The sequence below is a fragment of the Saccopteryx bilineata genome, chromosome 5, assembly GCF_036850765.1.
Source record: "Saccopteryx bilineata isolate mSacBil1 chromosome 5, mSacBil1_pri_phased_curated, whole genome shotgun sequence".
Taxonomy (NCBI): Eukaryota; Metazoa; Chordata; class Mammalia; order Chiroptera; family Emballonuridae; genus Saccopteryx; species Saccopteryx bilineata.
In genome coordinates this window covers 8,409,621-8,432,475 of record NC_089494.1, presented here as the reverse complement: position 1 = coordinate 8,432,475, position 22,855 = coordinate 8,409,621, and the positions used below count along the sequence as shown (strand labels likewise).

At 44.9% G+C, this 22,855-nt stretch overlaps 1 protein-coding gene across 1 annotated transcript in view; it reads left to right on the top strand.

The window, feature by feature from the left end:
* The window catches only part of LOC136306421 (uncharacterized), an 87,584-nt gene that overhangs the window by 17,298 nt on the left and 47,431 nt on the right, over positions 1-22,855 (top strand). Inside the window, exons 5-18 of the mRNA XM_066233013.1 lie at positions 292-354; positions 2,163-2,303; positions 3,160-3,303; positions 4,125-4,208; positions 6,382-6,435; positions 7,060-7,260; positions 9,603-9,656; positions 13,382-13,486; positions 16,246-16,388; positions 17,874-17,921; positions 20,307-20,422; positions 21,128-21,236; positions 21,541-21,603; positions 21,813-21,956. Of these exons, the coding sequence (XP_066089110.1) occupies positions 292-354; positions 2,163-2,303; positions 3,160-3,303; positions 4,125-4,208; positions 6,382-6,435; positions 7,060-7,260; positions 9,603-9,656; positions 13,382-13,486; positions 16,246-16,388; positions 17,874-17,921; positions 20,307-20,422; positions 21,128-21,236; positions 21,541-21,603; positions 21,813-21,956 (1,469 nt within the window). The remainder of the gene's footprint in view (positions 1-291; positions 355-2,162; positions 2,304-3,159; positions 3,304-4,124; positions 4,209-6,381; positions 6,436-7,059; positions 7,261-9,602; positions 9,657-13,381; positions 13,487-16,245; positions 16,389-17,873; positions 17,922-20,306; positions 20,423-21,127; positions 21,237-21,540; positions 21,604-21,812; positions 21,957-22,855) is intronic.

Here is a 22,855-nt window from a genome sequence, read left to right as displayed (position 1 = left end):
GCATGCAGAGGGGGGTGTGGTGTGAAGGGAATGGGAAGTCAGGGAAGGTCGCCCATCAGAGCTAGCCCTGAACACAAACACGTGCCCAATGGCCGTGGGTGACAAGAAAAACCATCTCCAGTTACCGAGTGTTTCGTGGATGACACAGTGGAGGCCAGGGGTGCCGCTCTGTACTGATACCTGGGGGAAGGGTCTTCAAGTCCCACGTTATAAAAATTAAAAGGGGAGGAGGGGAGAATGGTGCAGCTCATACCTCAGTTGCTGAAATAAACTTCTAATTTCTTCCCCCAGAAACTGGTGAAAACTGGAATCAAAACCTGACCTGGTTGTTCCCGGAACCCTTGAACCTCAGAGGTCTGTTGCTGTTGACTGTTCCCTGATCCTCTGCTGTCCTTGTCCCGTCCTGGCGTGTGCTGTGCTGGGGGGGGGCCGCGGCTTTTTAGTGCCGATGGCCCAGAGCTGTCTGTCTCGGCACCTGCAGTTTCCGCATGGATGCAGACAGCGGCCTCCATACACTGTGCCTGGTCATGTCTTTCTGCATCTGTCTTGAATTAGGCTGTGGATGTGATAATGGGACCTACTTCACAGGGTGATGGATTTTCAGCAGCTACGCCGTGTAAAGCGTTCTCAGTCACGCCTGCTACTTCACCAGTGTTTGTGCATTTGTTATTATCATTAGGTTCCATTTTTAGCATTATTTACATCTGGGCCTGAGTGTATGCTTTTACCCACTACAGTGAACTGTGGGATTTCTGCTCCCACATATGTCCACGGTGGACGGAGGTATCCCCCAGGCCGTGGAGCAGTGATAAAAGCAGCCCCAGTCTCGGGCGGGGAAAACACACTGAGAGACATACGTTGCCCACCCAAGAGCAGACCAGTCTGTGAGAAGCTTCCCGTCTTTAGTCCATGACTGTCCTCGGGAAGTGAGCGACCGGGAAGAGACGCAGGGGACCCCCTGAACCCCGGAAGGCGTTGTAGTGTAGCCTTCAGTGAGATGGGTTAATTAAGAAAAAAACGTTCTAAATTAGTAATATATTTTTATTAAAAAGAAAAACTTTCAAAATCATTTCTGAAAGCACCATTATACTTTTAGCAAATCACATGTAATCGGAAGGTTTAACAGTTAAGAATATAAAGAATACCACATGCATCAATCTACTTTTTTTTGCTGTTCCTCTACCAGTGCAGCTGCTGGGAACAGGAAGGGGTGACGGGAAGGAATTGTGATAAGTAAGGGGCAATGAAAGGAGTGTGTGTGTAGGATGTGGGAGGAGTAAGCAGTGACATTATAACCCAAAGGATGCACAGAAAACTACCAACAAATGTGTCCAGGTCTCTGACCCAGAGGGAACGGCTGTGTCTCACCCCTCCCAGCCCCAGAGAAGAGGCTCTCAGGTACTGGGGATGTGGCACCAGGGCCCAGGTTCTGTGTTAAATGGTGGGGATTAATTGAAAATCATCTTTACATAAATTTTTTACTTAGAAAAATAGCACTAAATGAAAAAATCTAAAGGGCACTGCAAATACATGCATCCATTCATCTTGTTGTTGAGGTTTGAGGGAAAAGAAGAGGGTGAGTAGTTGGAATGGATTTTGAGCAGAAGGTTTGTTAGGGGGCAGAGAAGTGCATTGGTCCTGGATGGTTTAACCAGGGAGTCATTCCTCATGGGTTATGGGTTACTGTTTCACTCCGCCCTCTGTCTCTGGCCACAGACCCTGCAGACCTGCTTGCCTGCTCCCTTGGTTGCTGGCTTCCTGCTGGGTCCCTAACCAGGAGACACTGGCGAGGGATGGAGAGTGGGAGCAAGGGAGAACGGTGTTTCCCCATCGCCGTCTGCAGCAGTTCTGACCGTAGCTGCATCTCCTATGACTTAACCTGCCGCCAAGCAGGCCAGCCATGATCCAGTTATTCTCACCTGGTTACCCTGGCCTCTGGGCTGACCCTTGGCTCCTTGCATAGCTGCCTTTGACCATTCTTCAAGGTGTCTGTATTCTGCCATTTGGAAGTCTCAATTCTTCCATTGGCTATATAACTAATCACCTGGATTAAATTTCCCTCTGCTCCAAAAGCTTAGAGAGCTTTGTATTTTCTGGTTGGAATTTAGTTGACGAAGGGTGCAAATAAAACATTTATATTTCAAAATGTGACTGACGTGTAGCCCTACCTGAAAATGAACTCCCAGAGCAGCTCTGTGAAGTGGAGCAGATAGATGCGGTGGAAACAGGTACAACCAGTGACACTGATGCACCAGAAAGCCAACAAGCAAGTGAACAACGTGCCCAGGCGCCTGAGCCAGCAGGTAAGAGCAGTGCCTGGGCGCGGTGAGCGTGGAGGGGCACTGGCAGGGGGAGGGGCTGGTGTGGTGGATGATGTCATAGGAGTCGAACTTTGGTAATGATGGGAATGCTTAAAATACAGAGATACCAAAAAAAGCTGATATAGAAGAGATATCTACGATCACAAAAATAATTAAGACACAGAAACAGGATTAAAAAAAGTAGGAAACGTAACAGAACGTGGATACACTGGAAAATCAGGCCGGGGAGCAGGGCCGGGTCTCCGCCAGGCAGGGAGACCCAGGACATCTGGGAGGAGGAGCTCACTCTCAGCACCTCGTGGGTCCTGGGCACCCACTTTGCTTCCCCTGACCCTGCTGGGCCCTGGGGGGCACCGATAGAAAATGTAGAGAAACGGTATGAATAGAGGAAGGTACAGAGAGGAATGAATGCCAATAAATAGAGAAAATGGGGGAGACACAGTGAGAGCGTAAAGGACAATGAGTGAAGGACTGGCCAGAGTGGTCCAGGTGGAGAGAGAGGACCGTCTGATCAGAGCAGACGGTCACCACAAAGAAGGCACAAAGGGCAGCTGGCTCCTAACACCACTGAGAAGGTGAAATGTCCCCAGTGAGCACCATGGCCCTGGGACCCTCTCAGATGAAACAGGTCTCTCCTCTGAGAGTGAAACCAGAAATAGAAACAAGACCCCAGAGTCAGGAGAGGTGCAGAGGAAGGCGGGAGCTGAGCAGCAGGAGAGGGGGGAGCTCTCCCTGCAGGGGCCCCCAGGGGGTGGGGGCTTGCTGAGGGCAGGGAGGGTGCGCACTCCCTCTGGGGAGACAAACGAAATTCTTCCTTTATTACAATTTTGTCCTATAGTGGAACCACCCGACCACGGAATCCCAGGGAATTCCTGCTCTGCAGAGCTTATGCATATAAAAACGGAAAAGCCATTTGTTCAATCAGGAATTAAAGTGGAAGCGGGAGCCAGGACCAACTGTAACCCCGCGTCTGACACAATAGGCAAGGCTGAGGGGAAGAATGTGTGATGTGAATTTCCTTAGGGGGCACGGGTCCTGTCACCAGGGCCATGGAGGTAGTCCAGGTGGCCTTGGTTAGAGGTCGGAAGGGGAGGGGACCAGCGCCTCATGCAGCGAGTTCAGCAGAAAAAGGTCCTCAGTAATTGGAAAAATGTCAAAAACAGAAATGGTGAATTTAAGTAATGATGTCAGAGAGACTATTTCTATATTCAAAGTTGAGAAGGTATGAGGGTACCGGTTGGAGGAAAATGAAAAAATACAGAGAGCCACGATAGTCATAAAAGGAGATTAAAGAATAACCACAGAAAGACACCTTCTCCAGACACCGGCGTACTCAGGGGCAATGGGCTGGACCCAGAGGAACGCCGACAAGGAAGATTAGAATGAAAGCAGAGAGGTGGAATGAGAGTGGAGGTCCTAGACAGAAAGAGGGCGGCGGGAAGAGGGTCTCGAGACCGCAGGGAGCTGAGGCTAGGCGAGCAGGGGGGAGGAGGCAGCGGGGAGGCGAGCGGGGCGCGCGGGGATGGCGGGGAGGTGGGGGCGGCGGGGAGGCGAGCACGGGGAAGAGGCGGGGAGGTGCGGGCGGCGGGGAGGCGAGCGGGGCGCGCGGGGATGGTGGGGAGGCGAGCACGGGCAGGGCTGCTTTCTGGGCACGGGTTCCACCACCTTCTGTGTGGGACCTGGGGCTCGCTGCAGGTCACACCATCGGGCACAGGCCGGGGTCGCCTGAGCTAACGTAGCTCCAGCTCTTCCTAGCGCTCTCCTGAAGTGTCTGAAACACTAAGGGGTTTCTTCTCTGCACAGTGATCCCGAGTGAGGACTCCGCAGAATCCGGTGATGGAGAGGAGACCCCCGAAGCTTCCACCTCAGCAGTGAAAAGGCAGCCCGGTAAGGAGGGTGGGGCTAGGGCTGCGGGGACACGAATTCAGAGCCACTGTGTCCTGAGACGTCTCTCCTGAGGTCATTCTGTGCCCTGGACCCCATTTGTCCTGGAACCCCCTCTCTGCATTTGTTTTACTTGACTTTTGGGGATGTGCAAGGTAATAAGAAATCATTATAGTTGGATTTTTTGAAGATGTGGCCTATTAATTCATAGGTCCTATTAATCAACCTGTGTTTCCATCAGTTGATTATATAATAAAAATAAGCTAACAAAATAATAAATTCTATGACTAAAAAGTGTTGGATTTATACAATGAATACAATTTGTACAGAGAAAGGAAGCTAAATATTTTTCTTTTTATTGGAAGGTCATATTGTCATGTGATCACAAACTTTAAATAGTGTCACGGGTCAATTCCTCCAGCTGTCTAGTGTTAGCAGAAGTGAATGAGGTATTTTGAAACCCAAAGGATTGTTTTTTAAGGGGAGGAGCACAAAGAAAACTGGCTAGAAGGTGAGGGAAGACAATTTGACTTTGGGTAATGGGTATGCAACATAATCAAATGTCAAAATAACCTGAAGATGTTTTCTCTGAACATATGTACCCTGATTTATCAATGTTACCGCATTAAAATAAATAAAAATTTAAAAAAAAGAATACTTAAGCAAGCCAAGTATATATAGTTACTTTTCAAAGGCCTTTGCAAATAGTATTTTACCGTATTTCCTATGTATAAGACAAATCCTTTTTCAAAAAATTTGTGATCTATACGGTGGTTGTAGGCTTTTTCACCTGTATTTCCCACTTTTTCACACTCGTTTTTGCGCTCATTGTTGAAGATAATGATTCATCATCAGACACAGATGAGGACAAGCTAATGGATGGGAGTTTTGACAGTGATGAGGAGTTGTATGAATTTTATGATGGATAAAACCTGAGTTCAATAATTTTATGTCATACTTTTTTTTTTTTCAAATTTCAAATCCCAAATGGGTGCGTCTTATACATGGGAGCGTCTTATACCTGGGGAAATATGGTACTTTTCCTCTACAAAAACCATGGTGGGTAAACAGGAACGACCTTGTTACCTTTGCATCTAGATGAGAAAACACAATCACATCAATACTCCAAGGTCTTCCACAAAGTCTCAAGGAGATAAGGGGAAAGACAACACTACTGTCCAGGATTCTGAGTCATTTCCTCTGTAAACTGGAGCTTGAAATGGGTATCAAAACGTTTCCTCCATCCTGCGTGCAGCTCGGGTGGTCATCGGTGGGCAGCTCCTCAGTGCACCGACTGCTAATGGGTCCTCCCGTCCTGCTTGCTCAGAGCAAACGGGAGACATGCTTTTTTGGGAAATGATTTAAGACCAAATAAAAATGTGACTTGGTCTTGATGTTGCAAAAGATCAATATTTTATTTTGTTTTATTTTATTTTTTATAGAAATTATTGCGGTGACATTTTTAAATAAAATGATCTAGGTTTCTACAATACAAAAAAGCATTATAAACTCTTGTTTAGCTAGATAAGCCCAATCAATTGAATATATTGAAAGTGTAGCAATAGTACATTACTAAAATGACAGTCTTTTTTACTGCACAGTCACATCTATTAATGTAAAAAGTTGAAATAATATACTTAGTCTCTACCAATGTGCTTCATATTCTATAGAGAGTAATAAGCACAGTATTTCACTATTTGTTGACAATATTGCCATTACTACCAAAGTTAGAACATCTTCAAAGAATAATTTGCACTGCTATTTAATTATTAATGGAAAATATGGCTTAGACCAATTACTCTCAAACTCAAATGAGAGTTAACTCATTGGCTTATGGTAATTTTTCCCAGGGTTTTTGTGAATAAAGCTTCATTTTGTTTTTATAGAAACCTTAACCAAGGAGACAGGGTAATTAGGTTATCCCAGCATTATAGATGGGGAAATGGGAGAGAGTGATGTTCAGGGTCATTCACAGATTCACATGCAGAGTATAAGGAAGAGCCGGGCAGGGAGCCCTGCACTATGACCCGGGCACCAGAACTGGGTTCAATTGAAAGAAAGAAGGAAATGGTCATCCAACATCGATTTACCGCAAACCCTATCTGCTGCATGAGCTGTCACAAAATCTGGAAGACCACTGCGGACACATAACTGCTTGCTTCCTTTTACTTTACAGAGTCCACGGATTCAAGAACACCACCTACGTCTGGAAAAAAACTTTGCAAAAGAAGTAAGAGCGAAGAAGAATATTTCATGGTTACAAATGAACAATGTTCTGTAGCAAAGATTCATTCTAATTCTTTATGTCCTTTCTAGTAAAGTACAAGTTTGCTTTAATTGAAGGTAGTTCATATTTTAACTTTTGTATTAGGCTAGTGGCTGTGATAAATAAACCCAAAGAGGTCAGTCACTGAAACACAACAGAATTTAAATGTTTTGTCAAGTAACCATTCCTAGGGCTTGTGGAGGGGAGGGAAGGAGCAGCCAGGTGGGAGGTCTGCCTTCTTCAGGACCAGACTGCTAAGGCCGCCTTGGGAGGAAGCAGAGCTACTACTAATACAGCCTCAGACACAAACTCAAACCCGCAGAGCTACATGTCAGAGAAGAAAGAGAATGCAGTGCAGACTGCGGGGGCCAGGAGAGCAGGGGAGCCCACGGAGTGCAGTGTCTTAGCCCAGGCCCAGGGACAGGAGGGATAAAATACTGACCCACAGGTCACCTGCATGCAGAAGGCACATCATGGAGGCCTGGGGGAGGAACATTCTAGCCCTGGGTTTTCAGAGCTTCCAGGGTTTCCCCTCTGGGTTGTCTGTCATCCACTGAGACCTTCAAGGGACATTTGCTCCTTCTGCAGAGAGAAGTCAGGAAGAGTCTCCTAAGCCCAGTGCAAACCAGGCGCCCCCGGGAGCCTGCAGCTCTGCAGTGAGGACTGGCCCTGCTGGGGAGGGTAAGGACTGCGGTCCCCGGGTGCCAGGACACCGGGAGTCCGAGTTCAGGGCGCCTGTTTCTCTGAGCACACACACGGCCCGGGCGACCATCCCTGCCTCGATCTCAGGTGACCACTTTGACACCTGCAATGAACAAAATGAACTAACAGACAAAATTCAAATAGATCCATAGATACAGGGAACAGACTGACAGCTGTCAGAGGGGACGGGAGGTTGGGGTGTGGGTGAAAAAGTGAAGAGATTTAATAACCCCAAAACCAATAAGCCTCGGTTTGGTGATTGTCGTGTTGACAACCAACTACTGGGAGACCAGATGACATGCTCCGAGGGGCTAAGGGGAGGCAGCTGCCTCTGTCCCCAGAAGGAAGGACCAAAACCCCGCCCCAACCTTACTCAGATATTCATTAGCAGGTACAACTAACTCAGGGATGCAGACAGGAGAGGTTTTCAGGGGGTGAAGTAAAGGACAAGGAACATGCCACTTTCAGTCTCTATTCTGAGAGCCTAAACATTTCTGTTACTGAATCCTTTCCTGCTGTTTTGCTGCTTCCAGTACGGGTCAGAGAGGCCACTGGACTCCTGTCCGCTCAGGGCCTTTGTACTAGGGTGCCTTGCTGTCTCTGTTTCCCTAACTCTGCATGTCTTCACAGCATATTCCTACAGGTGATTACCAGAGAAGGGGGTGCAGAAGAGGGTGAAAGGGGATAAATGGTGACGGAAGAAGACTTGACTTGGGGTGGTGAACATAATACAATATACTGATGAGGTTGAACCCCTGAAAGCTATACAATGTTGTTAACCAATGTCACCCCAATAAATTCAATAAATATTAAAAAATAAAATAAATAAAAATAAACAAAACTGCAAAGGAAGAAATCACTATCATTTCAGGGTTAACAAGATGGCTCCAGTTTGATGGAGTGTGTCTTCCTCCATGGTCGCTGACAGATCCTCCCCCAGATGTAGATGACCCAGTGATGTCCACCTTCCCACCTGTTTTATAGAGAGCAGGGGAAGGGGGACAGTCAGCTGGTGTCAATTTCGTCACAAACTTGTTCAAACCTCTATAGCCTCTGGCCATACCCTCTAATTATGGACAGCAAGGAAAGCTTCTGTTTATTGTAATCAAATTCCATTTATAACTTTTGACAGATGACCCCCAATGTGATCTTGGTTTATATATAGTGACATTTGAATATGTCTTTGCAAAAAAAAGACATCTGTTTATGTTTACAACAACCTAAAAGTTAGGCCAGAGCCCCATTCCACAGTTGGGGTGCATCAGCTTGGCCTCTGTGTCTGAGGTTTGAAGGATCTTTGCACATCACATGGGAAGTTAGCAGAAGAGGCAGAGCTAACAGCCTGGACTCCCAGCAAACACCCATAATCCTGTATGCAAAACCTCTGATGCCACAAGTAAAATATCAGTATGTTATTGTTTTAGAAAGACATTGTGGTTTATGTCTGATATGTTATGAAAGGTCCCAACAGTTTCTGGGGAAGAATCCCATTTGCAAATATACTAATGCTTCTGCTAGTTGTGGAAAGCCAACCAAGTGTAATAAGTTTTACAGGGGCCCCTGACAGTTAAGTCCAGATTCACTGTGAAATTAGTTAGCTGCATACCTGTGAAAAAATGCTGGTTTTCAAATTGTCTTTGATTTTGCACTTGGGCTAAAGGATTGTGCATTTTTCTCTATTTGTTAGTGATCTCTTTCCTTTAGATGGGAAGAGACAGAAATGATCATCATTATGTCTTTATGTTCCACATTCTTCTACAGGGTGAGGAGTTACAAGATTTATAACTCGTTTAATTCTGAATGCTGGCTGTGTTTTCCTTTACTTCCAAATCTTGGGGACATTGAAAACAAATCTGTTTAGGGGCCAGGCAATCATAAAAGACCTAAAAGCAAATGAAACAAATAGCTTTCTTGGTTGTAAAAGCTTCATTCAACTATTTTTGAGTTTTCTTTAAGATGATTTTAGATGATACACATTTAACATGGTACATTTGGTGGGCTGGGCTAATTGGTATAAAGGTCAATGGCACAAGAGCAATGCTAGTGTATATTTTATGCAAATAAAAAGATAAAGTAGTTCCACTGTTCTTTGAGAACTCAGTTAAGGAGACTCTGACATCTCACAAAAATCTTAAGACCCGGACAGGACAGGACAGGATAGGTTACCTCTTCTTATCCCTGCACCAACTGAAGTACAAAGGTATTCAAGGAGTTTTTCAAAGTGGAATTGGGAAATAAAGGAAGGCCCAGGGCCCATCCTGGACTCCAACCTCTCAATTCAGTAGGTTTTTAATTGCTTTCGAAGGAAGAGAGAAACAGGAATTCAAACTTCCTTATAAACTTAAGTTTTCTGCAATATAAGTCACCCTAAGGTTTGCCACTTTTATTTACTAATTTCTGTCTTCTCACCACCACCTGTTATTTTCTAGGTACTGTGAATCCTGGAAACAACTCTACTTTAGAAAAAGCCAAGAAGAAAAGGAGTAAGAGTTAATTATTTACTTACTTTTAATATCAGAAAGTGAAAGGCAGAAACTGCGGGAGGAACGGAAAACAGAGGCTAGTGTGTTCCAAAAGGAAAATTTATTTTAGAAGCACCTGGGTGCAAGCAGACTGAGACCAGCAAAGGGGGTCAGCCCTGACCGCGGGCTGGAGCATTAGATACAAAGGTTACAGCAGGCACTTGCTGGCGTGAGGTTGCCTGAGCCTGGACATGCTCAGATGAGCGTATCTAGGTTTATGGCCTTGGTCACTGACTTGAAGATGAGCAGGAGGAGGGGAATTCTGCTGCAGAAACACAAAGTCTTTTTCTTTCTGGTGTCCTTGGTAAATTTTGAAAATAGTCAAGAGGTCAGAAATCGGGACTTGATGCCTCTGGGCCTGTGGGTAGGCTTCCACAAACAACTATTGTGATTTAAACTCCCTTAATGGTCAGGTCCCTCTCCAATGCAAGCTTTCCCAGCCTTTCCTGTGAAGGTAAACTTTTTGCTACATTTCAAAGTGAAGGCCACGAAGCCATTAGGAAAGAGAATAGTAAGCAAATTAACTACAGCCTCACAGTGGAGGGTGAGAATATTCTGTTTTGAGCCCAGATGAGAAGTTGGGAGAGGGGAATTTGAGTTTTAAAGGAGCTTGACTTAAAGGAACCAATTTAAAGCTAATAGAAATGAGTTTTATAATGCCAGTGTTCCATTGTTGCTATTATTACTTAAAATATTGTGATAGGTAGAATGAATGCTCCTCAAAGTTCCTACTCCCTGGAACCTGGAATCTGTTATTTTATATGGCAAGTGGACTTTGTAGATATATCAATAATTAAACTAGGGACCTTGAGATGGAGATTATCCTGGATTACCTGGGTGACCCAGTATATTCCCATAGTCCTTAAAGAGCAGGGAACCTTTCTTGACTGTGGAGAGAGGAAGTGACTGTGGAGGAATGATCATAAGCATTGAGCTATTTCTAGTTTGAAGCTATTATTAAAAAAAAAAAAAGAAGAAAGAAAAAAAACTACTAGGAACATGTTCATATAAATATTTGGATAGACATATGTTTTCATTTGTCTTGGATAAACACCTAGATGAAGTACTACCGGGTCATATGAACACAGTGCATGATCAGCAATCTTCCGGTCTGTCAAAGTATTTTTCAGAATGGTGGTATCTTTTCCATTTGCACTAGAAATATATGAAAGTTCCGATGGCTCTGCTTACTCACCAGTACTTGGTTAGGGTTTTTTGTTTTTAATTTTGCCATTCTCAGTGGGTGTGTAATATTTTTTCTTATAGTTTTAATTTGCATTTCCCTTATGACTTATGATGCTGAGCCTCTTTTCATGTGCTTCCTTGCCGTCCATAGATTTGAAGTGCAATCAAATCATTTGCCTTGGAAGACACAACCTTTGTTGGTTGTGTCTTCCAATTGGTGTGTTTACATGCTCAATTTTTTGGCATTCCCTGTTGAAAAACAAAATTTAAAATTTTGATGAAGTTTAACAGTTTTTTTCTTTTATCATCTGTAATTTTTGGTATCTATTTAATAATTCTTTGCCTCAATATTCTGTGTTTTCTTCATCAAGGTTTTGTTTTTTGTTTTGTTTTGTTTTTTACAGAGACAGAGAGAGAGTCAGAGAGAGGGATAGACAGGGACAGACAGACAGGAATGAAGAAAGATGAGAAGCATCAATCATCAGTTTTTCGTTGCAACACCTTAGTTGTTCATTGATTGCTTTCTCACTAATATACCTTGGGTCCAAGCTGGTGAGCTTTGCTCAAACCAGATGAGCCCGCACTCACGCTGGAGACCTCGGGGTCTCGAACCTGGGTCCTTCCGCATCCCAGTCCGATGCTCTGTCCACTGTGCCACCGCTTGGTCAGGGTCTTCATCAAGTTTTACAGTTTGGCTCTTATATTTAGATTCGTGATCTAGTTTGAGTTCATTTTTGTGTATGACATTAGGTAAGGATTTTTTTTCCTATGGATATCCAATTAGCCCAGTGCCATTTATTGATGATTATCCTTTTACATTAAATCAATTGCTTTGACATCCTTTTGAAAGTCAGCTGAGCATATGACTTCAAATGTATTTCTGAAATTCTTTTTCTGTTCTATTTATCTGTATGTCTATCTTTAGATCAATATTATACCTTCTTAGTTACTACAGCTTTATAATAAGTCCTGAAATCAGGTAGTAAAACCTGTAAGTTTGTTTTTTTTTCCTTTCCAAAATGGTTTTGGGTATGTTAGGATTTGTGCATTTTGAAGCTTCTTCTCTTTTACAGTTGCGCTATTTTTTAAGATCATGTGTCTGTCTAAGGTGCCTGCTGAGCTCCGGCCATATGTCCATGTGCTAGCCAGTGGTTGGCAAACTCATTAGTCAACAGAGCCAAATATCAACAGTACAATGATAGAAATTTCTTTTGAGAGCCAAATTTTTTAAACTTAAACTATGTAGGTACATTCCTTATCGAGGTAGTGCCTGCACATGGCATTTTGTGGAAGAGCCACACTCAAGGGGCTAAGGAGCCCAATGTGGCTCACGAACCACAGTTTGCCGACCAGGGACCATCCGAAGAGAAATGGTGAGAAGCAAAATGTGTCTTCCCTCAGAGGTCTCTCCTTTCTGTGTGAAGCTTTTCTAACGGCTCCCCCCTCCCACAGTGCTCTGCTCTCCTCTTACTCATCGAATCTTAAGGTCCTGCTGCTATGAGGGGAGTTATGAACTGTGGTATTTTGTCTGGACCATGACATCTCCCAGAATGCAGATGTTCTGTTAGTAAATTAAAAATGGGAAATGGATTATCTAGAACATGATATGAAGAATTGACTTCATTAATTCTTTAAAACTTATTGAAAGTCCCTTGGAACCTATTATGTAATTAATATTAGTAAATGCTTTTTATTCCTTTAGAATAATATATGTTTAAACTATTTGTTGGGATTTGACTTCTCACAATACTCTCTCTCTCTCTCTCTCCCTCCCCCATTTCTCTTTTTGAGAGAGACAAGGAGAGAGAGAGAGAAACAAGAACATGGACTGACCTGTGGCAGTGCAGTGGATAAAGCATCAACCTGGAAATGCTGAGGTTGCCGGTTCAAAACCCTGGGCTTGCCTGGTCAAGGCACATATGGGAGTTGATGCTTCCAGCTTCTCCCCCTTCTCTCTCTCTCTCTCTCTCTCTCTCTCTCTCTCTCTCTTTCCCCTCTCTATAATGAATAATATCTTGTAATAGTAAGTTATTCTAGATCAATAGTTTCTTTAAATGTAAATGGATTAAACTGTCCAATCAAAAGACAAAAAAAAAAAAAAAAAAAAAAGAACATGGAGCTGCTCCTGTGCGTGCCCTGACTAAAGAATCCAACCGGCAACCTCTGTCTCTGGGAGAATGCTTCAACCAACCGAGCTATCTGGCCAGGGCTTAATTTCTTTTATATTTTCAGAGAGACAGAGAGAGAAAGAGAGAGAGAGGAAAAGGGAAAAGGAAGCATTTATTTGTTGCTCCACTCAGTCGTGCATTCATTGGCTGCTTCCTTGTGTGTCCTGACCATGGATCAAACTCTCAACCTTGCTGTTTCAGGATGATGCTCTAATCTACGGGGCTACCTGGCCAGGGCCAACCTTATGTCTTTATAGAAATGACCTCAACATAGGAAGAAGTTGTACACGTGCAACTGTAAAATGGAATAGAACAAAGAATCTTCTCTTTCAGAGTCAACAAATCAAGAAACAGAAAGTGTGGATTATTTCTCTGAAATTCTTTATGTTTCCTGTGGGGACTTGAAAGGCTGGTTATATAAGAACAAGTTGGAACAAGGTGGGTTTTATGGTCTACTTTAATTTATAATTCGTAAATGAAGAACTCACAAGAAGTAATGGAATTACCCACATGGATTACCCATTGTTCAAGGAATTGAGGCCCTACAGAGGCTTGAGTGTAGGTAGGGACTGTTAAGATGATGTTTTCATACTTTAAGAAATGGTGCATATTAAGCGCTCACTTCCACATGGAAGTCTTCATAAGGATGCCAAAGAGAAGTGCAGGAATGTCAATTGATGATGGATCATATTGTATATTTCATTTTGAATCAGATATAACAGGAAGAGGCCCTCAGCATCCACCTTTACATCTTATATGCTTTCTGGATCATCATCACCAGGACAGGGTGTTTTAGTGAGATCACAGAATTTAGAATCAGAAAATCTGAGTCCCAGCCTCAGCCCTGCTGAGAGTGACCTAGTAAAGAATGGGAGTTTCTTAGGCCTGAAATTTCTCATCCAAAAATTGGATTAATGTTAAAAACCTGCCTCATGGTATGATGTTAAGAGTTCATTTACACAATGAATATAAAATATTTTGTGATTTTTAAGTTATAACATGTTGCAATAATTGTCTGTTATAATGAACTCAGTATGAGATTTCTCTTAATATGGCTATGTGAACACCAATTATTATAAATGTTTGCATGATAACTATTTTTTAAACAGCTTTACTGATATACAACTCACATACACAACTTTCTGTGTAAAGTGTAGAAGTCACTGTTGAGTTTTTGTTTGTTTCTTTTGTACATTCATAAGATTATGCAACCATCATCACAATCTAGTTTTGGAATGTTTTTGCCCCCCACTGAAAGAAACCCCAGTAGCCAATACCAATTCTCACCTCACCCCACTGCCCAGCCCTGAGCAACCGCGAACCTATTTTCTGATCTATAAACTGGCCTATTTTAGGCATTTTATATCAATGACTCATATAACATGTACCTTTCTTGTGACTTGTGATTTCCCTCAGTTTGATGTTTTTAAGTTTCATGCATGTTATAGCATGTATTATATTTTCTTCTTTTTACAGCCAAATAACATAATATTCCTGAAAGGCAGAAACCACAGCCTGAAAAAAACACACAAGGATAGTGTGTTCCAAAAGGGAAATTTATTTTAAAAGAGCCTGGGTGCAAGCGGGCTGAGACCAGCAAAGGGTGTCAGCCCTGAGCTGCTGAAGGGAGCGTTAGAGATAGAAGTTGCTGCAGGCGTTTGCTGGCATGGGGTTGCCTGCACCTGGACATACTCAGATTAGCATATTGGGGTTTGTGGCCTTGGTCACTGACTTGATGCTGAGCAGGAAGAAGGGGATTCAGCTGCAGAAACACATGTTCTTTCTGCTGTAGCACAAGCTTAATCAGCATGGTCCTTTCTGGTGTCCTTGGTAAATCCTGAAGACAACCAAGAGGTCAGGAATCTCCCATGAACAGCTGGGACCGGTCACTTTTGGGCCTGTGGCTAGACTTTCACAAAGAACTATTGTGATTCAACTCCACTAATTTTCAGGTCCGTCCCCAATGTAAGCTTTCCCTGATATTCCTGCAAGGTAAACTTTTTGCTACATTTCAAAGTAAAGGCCAGGAAACCATTAAGAGAGAGAATAGCAAACAAATTAACTACAACCTCACAATGTGAGATGAGAATGTTCTGTTTTGAGCCCTAGTGGGAAGTTGGGTGAGAGGAATTTGAGTTGTAAAGGGGCTCTGGAATTAAAGGAGCCCTGAACCAAAACCTAACAGTTCCATGGGACGGATATGCCATATTTTATTCTTCCCTCCCGAAGATGGAGTTTTCCCTCTCTTTGGCTAGTATGAATAATGTTACTACATTCATGTAGTTTTTATGTAAACATATTTTTTTTCAGTTTTTTTGCTTATATACCCAGGGGTAGAATTGCTGGGTTATATGATAATTCTATATTGAATTTATTGAGGAAACAACCAAACTGTTTTTCACAGTATTGCATCAGTTTCATATTCCCACCAGCAAAATTTCCAGTCACCAGTTTCTCTGCATTCTCACCAACACTTGTTATTGTCTTTTTCATTATGGCCACAGTGGCACAGGTAATGTGTAGGATCTCACTGCGGTTTTGATTTTCATCTCCCTAAGGACGCACATGGCTATGACTGCCTTTTATGTATAAATTAAATTTTTCCACTGAGTAATATTTCACAGTTATTTAAATGTCAGCTAGCCGTGATTTCAGGAATGGAAAGACCCCTGCTCACGAGTGCCAGTACAGTGGCTGAAATATGTTTGCAGCAGAAGGCACAGGTCTCCCGTGGTGCTTGCTGAGCTGCGGGGGGGCCCCCACCTGAGATGTCAGTCCAGTTTGAGGCTCTGCCCCCCCTCCCGAGTACCCCCCCCCCCCCCGGGCCATCAGAGAGTCTGCCTTGTTCTCTATCTCCAGAATTTAATAGCATATGCAAGTCCTCTCCCTGTTCAGAATCGATTGCTTTTCCTAAGGGTGATTTTGGAATACATTTCTAGTGTTGATTTTGATGCTAATGATCACTTTTTTTGTTGTTGCATAGAGGTCAAAGAAATGTATGCACAATGCAGGGACTCTCCTTGGAGGGGACTTACAGGCTGGGTTTGGGGGTTCTTAAGTTGGAGAGGGGAGGCCAGACACTCCTGCTATTGATCGTGAACTCAAATTGGGTGGGCTCAGAGCCAATGTGCTGGGAGGCCAACAACTGAGCTCTGAGGACGAAGAGGTTTCAGGATCACCTTACCCCTGTCTTACAGGAGCCACAGTGAAGTGTATAAAAAGCGATGATGGAAACTGGTTCACCCCGAGGGAATTTGAAATTAAAGGAGGCCGTGAAAAATCAAGTAATTGGAAGCTGAGTATACGCTATGGCAAGAAAACCCTGAAATGGATGATGGATGTACGTGAGTGATGGGGGCGGAGATGTGACTTTCCCGGTTGTACTCAAAGATAAGGTCACTGTGAGCTCACCGAATATAGGCTGCATTATGACCAGGGCCTGGAGGCCCCTGACGTTGTCCTTCCCCCGGGAGAGGTGCCCACCCTCACAGCTCAGCACAGGCAGCTCCCGCTCTGTCCCAGGGGCTCTGTGGGCGCAGGCGCAGGAGCTGGAGGGGAAGGTCATTCCGACGCGGTGCTTGCAGAGGACTCTAGGCACTGAGAGAGACAGTCCACAGTCAACACTCCAGAGAAAGAATGGCTTGAAAACCAGACCACTCCGTGGGTTGAGGTGGATGGTGGTGTGGGATATGGAATAGTCTATCAAGTATTTTGTGGAGAGATTTAATGTCAAGCTGAGGAGTTTAAACTCATAAATATAGACAGCTCCTGAGCCATGAAATGATGTATTTAAAACAGTATCACAGACAACATGGGCCTTTGAAATTACTGTCTCTCAGCCTAACAAGCCTATAGTCAGCCTGCCATGCTCAGCTCAGATGTCACCCCTCTCTGAATGTTCCCTGACTGACCTGCCCCGGTCACCCATCCCTGGGCCCCTTGAACCCTCTATTAAGGCCCTTCTCTCACTGTTTTATTCTTACCCTTCCTGCATTCCCCTTGTGTCTCTAGACTCCCCAGGGGTTTGTCCGTGTTTGTGGGCTCAGCATTGTCCAGAGTGTCTGACACCTGTAGGTGTGGGATACGTGTGTGTTGAGCGAATGGTCCTGCTGTGAGGACTCAAGTCTGAGTGGCCCTGTTGGGAATGGAAAGGAGGTGAGGGGTGTTAAATAGATGGTGAAGGAAAACCTCTTAAAACTTAGGGGAGCCCTGGCCGGTTGGCTCAGCGGTAGAGCGTCGGCCTAGCGTGCGGAGGACCCGGGTTCGATTCCCGGCCAGGGCACACAGGAGAAGCGCCCATTTGCTTCTCCACCCCTCCGCCGCGCTTTCCTCTCTGTCTCTCTCGTCCCCTCCCGCAGCCAAGGCTCCATTGGAGCAAAGATGGCCCGGGCGCTGGGGATGGCTCTGTGGCCTCTGCCCCAGGCGCTAGAGTGGCTCTGGTCGCAACATGGCAACGCCCAGGATGGGCAGAGCATCGCCCCCTGGTGGGCAGAGCGTCGCCCCTGGTGGGCGTGCCGGGTGGATCCCGGTCGGGCGCATGCGGGAGTCTGTCTGACTGTCTCTCCCTGTTTCCAGCTTCAGAAAAATGCAAAAAAAAAAAACTTAGGGGAAAAGTATAAGAGCAAGAGAGAAGGTTCTGAAGATGATTTTTCTGGGTTCCAACGACAAATTCAGAATAAATACGGGGGAGGAGAGGAAGCTCATGTCTCATTAAGACACCTTGGTCTAGGACATCCAAGAAGAAATATTTGGGAAGAGGTTGGAATGCCAGACTCACAAACCAGAAACACAGGCTAACCATGTATTTGGATCTTTTCTCTTTCAGCGTGAATATCTACCTAAACCTCCAAGCAAAAATAACGGGAAGAAAAAGGTGATCACTTCTGTACTTGAGTTCTTCTCACGCAAATGACTTTATATGTACGGTGCATTTTTTATGGTTTCTCAACTGTGTGATTATTATTTAGTGTTCCCTTCTGCTCTTCCCTGCCTTCATTTTATTTATGGCATGTGCCTTCAGATATGGTCACTGAACGTTATGTTGTATGCAGGGTCATCTGTGCATGGTCAACCATTTGAGATGGAGATAAGGAGCTATCCAAACAGCTTCATAGAAGGGTTTTACTTATAGAGGCAGATGTTATAAGGGTGTCACATATAAAGTAAACATGACTATGGAATACATAAAAAATTTTCTTAATAAGGTCACAAGGTCATCCTCAACTCAATCCCAGATTTTGATTATATTATTTACATCCTCTTCCATTATCCAATAAAGGATATACTTAGAAACACAGAATTCTTTCTCAATTGGAAATTATGGGCTTATTTTCAAGCAGATAGTTCTGTAAGGTTGGAACTCTTGGGAGATGGATGCATCTTAAATAATAGGCTGACCTGGAAAAATAGTTCGTTTGATGCCAGCCCTTGGCTCCACTGCAGGGCTGTGCAACTTCCTTTCCATCTATGGAAGTGATTTCTCCCTCAGTGGAAGAAGGCTGTGGATACTACAAACAAATACACAATGGGCAGTATAGACTCAGGACCACGAGATGGCTTGTTCAAGACTGGGTATGAATGAGACCCTGAGCAGGAGGGGAAGGTGAGAAGTGCCATCCTCTTACACTTCAGGTAGAAATGGCCATACAGCACTTGCACAACAGGCTACACGTAGCTGGTCAGCGGGACTTCACCTTCCACCGGGAATGTGCGGTCCAGGCCTTTACATTATCTGACGTTCAAGGTCTTTTGAACTGTCAGCCCTTGAGACATTTCATCCACTGGCTTGGGTGCTCTTTAGAGAATGGTTCACACAGTTTTCCCAGCTGCAGTTCTCTGTTGTATGACTTAACATGCCCTCAGTGACTGGTTTTCTGTTTCTATCACCATTGATGAGGGAGGGATGTCCACTGGAGAGTTTTGGATGGCAAGTAATGGCATCTCTCACCGGACAGGTGAACTGACAGGTGTTTATTAGTCACATACACTCCCAGACCGAGGAAGGAGGGCAGGGCGGCCATGTAGCCTTACAGGGTGGCCCTCAGGGACAGATGAACAACCAGGGGCTGTGGAGGGTTGGGTGGCCTCTGGTCTCTGTGTGACATTGTGGTTGGTTTCTTTGAATAATTCCATGACTGACTAGGAACTCAAATACGATATCACAGATCATCCAGATTACACATGGTCCTGTGACAAGGAGCATGATTTAGCTGAGGGACCTTATCCAGGGGAGCAGAGTGGGGAGGGGAACGTGCAGATAGGTCGTTCAAGGCTCTCCTTATTTTACCAATGTCAAAGCAGCACGTAATACTGAGCTTTAACATTGGCCCTTAGACCGCACTTTCTTGACTGACAAAGGGCTCAGTCTCAGGCCAGTTCTTTTTGTTCACACGTGTGCTTGTATGGAATACGATGTATCTTTGCGTCTTCTCTATAAATTTTGTTGGGTTCAATATTCAGGAGTTACACCACAACATTTGGATGGAAATACCATCAAATTTTATCTTCTTCAAATGAATTAAATCTGGTTCAAGGCCTCACATTACGATTGGTAAGAAATTCACTTTCAGTTGATTAGGAAGTCCCTCTCCAGTCTGATTATAGAACACAGCAATGGCCACACTCCCTGACCATTCAGAGATGGTGCCACCCCACCCTACACGGTGAGCTGAGTCACGGGGCATCTTCCCCAGCTCCCAGAGCCACAGAGCGCCATCCTCCCTGGCACCACCTGGTCATCTGTGCCCATGGTCATTCCACCCCAAAGTCACTGTCACCGGTCCAGGGACCCTCCAGGCACAGAATCCACAGTCCAGGACTTCCTTCCAGTCCTTGAACTCATGGGGAGCCGACAGCCACGACTAGAGGATGCAGTGTTTTCTTAGAAGTTTATTCCACTGTATTAACTTCTCAATATACAACCTTTCCATGAGTCATTTGGGTCATTGCAGGGTAGGCAAATGGATTTGATGCTTTATTACAGGACCTTGTTTTATCTGCAAGGTAATAAAATGATTTACCTTTAAAATGTCTATAAAACTCGTCTTGTTTTGTTGCTAGTTTTTCTGTGTTAGAGTTTCTTGGTTTGTGGTCTGACACATGGGTGTCTCCTCCTAAACTTTACTGTAGACAAAGAATTCTTCTGAAGTCTGCACTCAGAAGCACATCAGTGTTTTCCAGGTTCACAAAATGCTATGCATTTCAGATTCTCGTAGTGGAGGCCTTCTGGGTCCTTACTGGGGACAGTTTTATTTTCTAGTTGAGGAAGTCAAACACATGTGAGATCTGCCGAAGCAGAGGGACGCTCTTCCGCTGTGATACTTGTTCAAGATCCTTTCATAAGGGCTGTCACCTCCCTTCTGTGGAAAAAAAGAGGTTTGTGAGATGCAGCCCCTCTCTCCTTTCAAGGACCCTTCCTCCTGCCATTTCCATACCCCCCTCCCCTGCAGAGCTGCTGCGTGTGTCCTGATGGGAAATAACTGGGATGGAGGGAGGTGGGGGTCCAGCAATATGACCCCAGTTTACAAGTTTAAAGACACTTGTAGCAAGAGGGTATTAAACAATACCCTCCTCTCTCCTCTGGGAGGCTGAGGCCAGTGGCTGGGTCCTTTGCCTACATACTGCCACTGCTCTTTATAGAGCTTTCTAGCATGGACTCCTGTTCACAGGAGTGGAAACCCAGGGATTTATGTTCTCTGCTTATTTGGGAAACGCAGGAAACCTGGATTTTTTTGTCATGTTCTCAGCTGGTTGAGGCTGCAGGACCCCAGGGGTTAAAACCCAGTCTCTGACCCTCAGGCCAGGTGGGCAGGGCCCTCTGGGGCTCCCAGAAGTTCCAACGGGGAAAGGAGATCCTACCCCTCACCCTGAAGCTGCCCTCCACTCACTCACCCCCTGCTGCTCCCCTTGATGGGATGAGGGTCATTGGCTAGACCCAACATGGGGCCCTTGGAGACTCCACCCAGTGTTCCCTTAGTTCTCAAGCTGTGCCCATGGGCCATTCCTGAAAGGACAGTGGCAGCTGTAGCAACGGTGGCTCTTCTGGGGATGTGCCTTGCTCACTTGTGCCCACTCTCTCAGCAGCCCGTGGAGTTGCACCTTCTGCCAGATAATGCTGTCTGCAGGAAGTCAGCAGTGCCACAGGGAGTCTGAGGTCCTGGCGAGGCCCATGGGGCCTGAGGAGGAGCTGGTGAGTTGGATTTGAACCCAAGCCTTTTTCTTTCCCATTGACATGTGAGAAGTCAAACAGTCACAGGGTGAGGGGCACGGTGCCAAAGGATGCCTCCCCTTCCGCCCAGGTCTCAACCCTGCTGACGCCGCACTGAGACTCGTGTGCAGAGAACAAACAACTCCGCCATTACATATCTGTTTCTTAGAGCCACACTTGTTTGAGGAAACTTCTGGAAAACCAGTGTCGCCATACTTCTGCCCAGGATGCATACGGAATCATTCTGTCTAAGCTGCTTTTCATTCAAATTCTCCTTCTCTTGCAGAAATGCAAGTTCCTCTTCTTGAAAGTCTGTTGCCATTTCGACGAAAACTTCCCTAAGAAGAATGTGAGTAACAATAACAAACCATGATTACAAGTCGCCTGACCTTGACACGGGCTCTTGTGAGATTTGTGATCTCTGAAATCCGTGGGAGGCAGAGCCCAGGCTGCTGCTGTCCTTATCTTGTATTTCTGCTGGATTGTATAGGAATCCACTGAAGGCATACCTTGTACTGCATCAGGAATTTTCTCAATATCATATATTTTTCTCATCAGCAAGTAGCCACCGTTCGACGCGTGGAGGCTCTTATGATGTTGAAAGCAATCAGGAAGAAGCTGAATGAGCGGCGTTACCCCCAAGTGGAGGGGTTTGTGAGGGAGCTGCGCGGCGTCTTTCAGCACAACGGGGCCCCTGCTAACGTAAGGGGCTCTCCTTGCTTCCATTTCGTTTTCTTTCCATGGAGTGATTCTGCCCTCAGTTTGTGGTATAGGGAAACTTAACAGTTTATCTCATCCTATCACAAGCTTATCCAAGCAAGGGATCTAAAAGTGAGTGGCTTTCAATAGAGTGAAACAGTGAGTCACTTAGGTGTCCCTAACAACCACAGCTTCAGCCCCCTGAGAGCTCACTCCTCTCCTCAAAGGCAACAGGTAGCCATGGGGGACACGCACGTCCTCCCTGCTCCAAACAAAGGGAGAGGAGAATTGCATCCTCAAGTCATATTGTGCTTCTTATCTCTCCCCAAACATTCTCAATGAAACGGCTCAGAAATCCCCAACTCTGGGTTCCTTTGCGTGTAAGTAAACCATATAATTCAGTGGTTTTCAACCTCTTGACACTTGGGAACCGGTGACCTAGCCAGTTGGAAATGGAAGCATGCAGTGAATAAAGTTTTATTTTACTATGCATAACAAACAGTGCAACAGGGGACAAGCTTTGGTGCTTGATTTTCGAACTTCACAAGTATGATGCATTGAATATGACCTAAGTTTTTCCTGATGCCTTTTGTCTATTGTGCATGATTTGTAAATGCTCTGCACCATGCAAAAGGTTACTAGAAAGAGGCTCCAAGTTCCAAAGATATCTAAGACAACCTCAGTAGTGTTGTTATCGATGATACAGGCTGATAAGTGGCAGTCACTCTGAGCATAAGCGAGTCCCGCTAAGATCATTGGGTCTATAATCTTCACACAACATCAGAGTAGTCAACTCTTTTGTGGATCAGCAGAACATTTCTGGTGGACTAGCGTCGGTCCACAGACAGATGGGTGAAAAACACTGATGTAGTTAACAGGAGCCACCAGAGAAAAATAGAGGT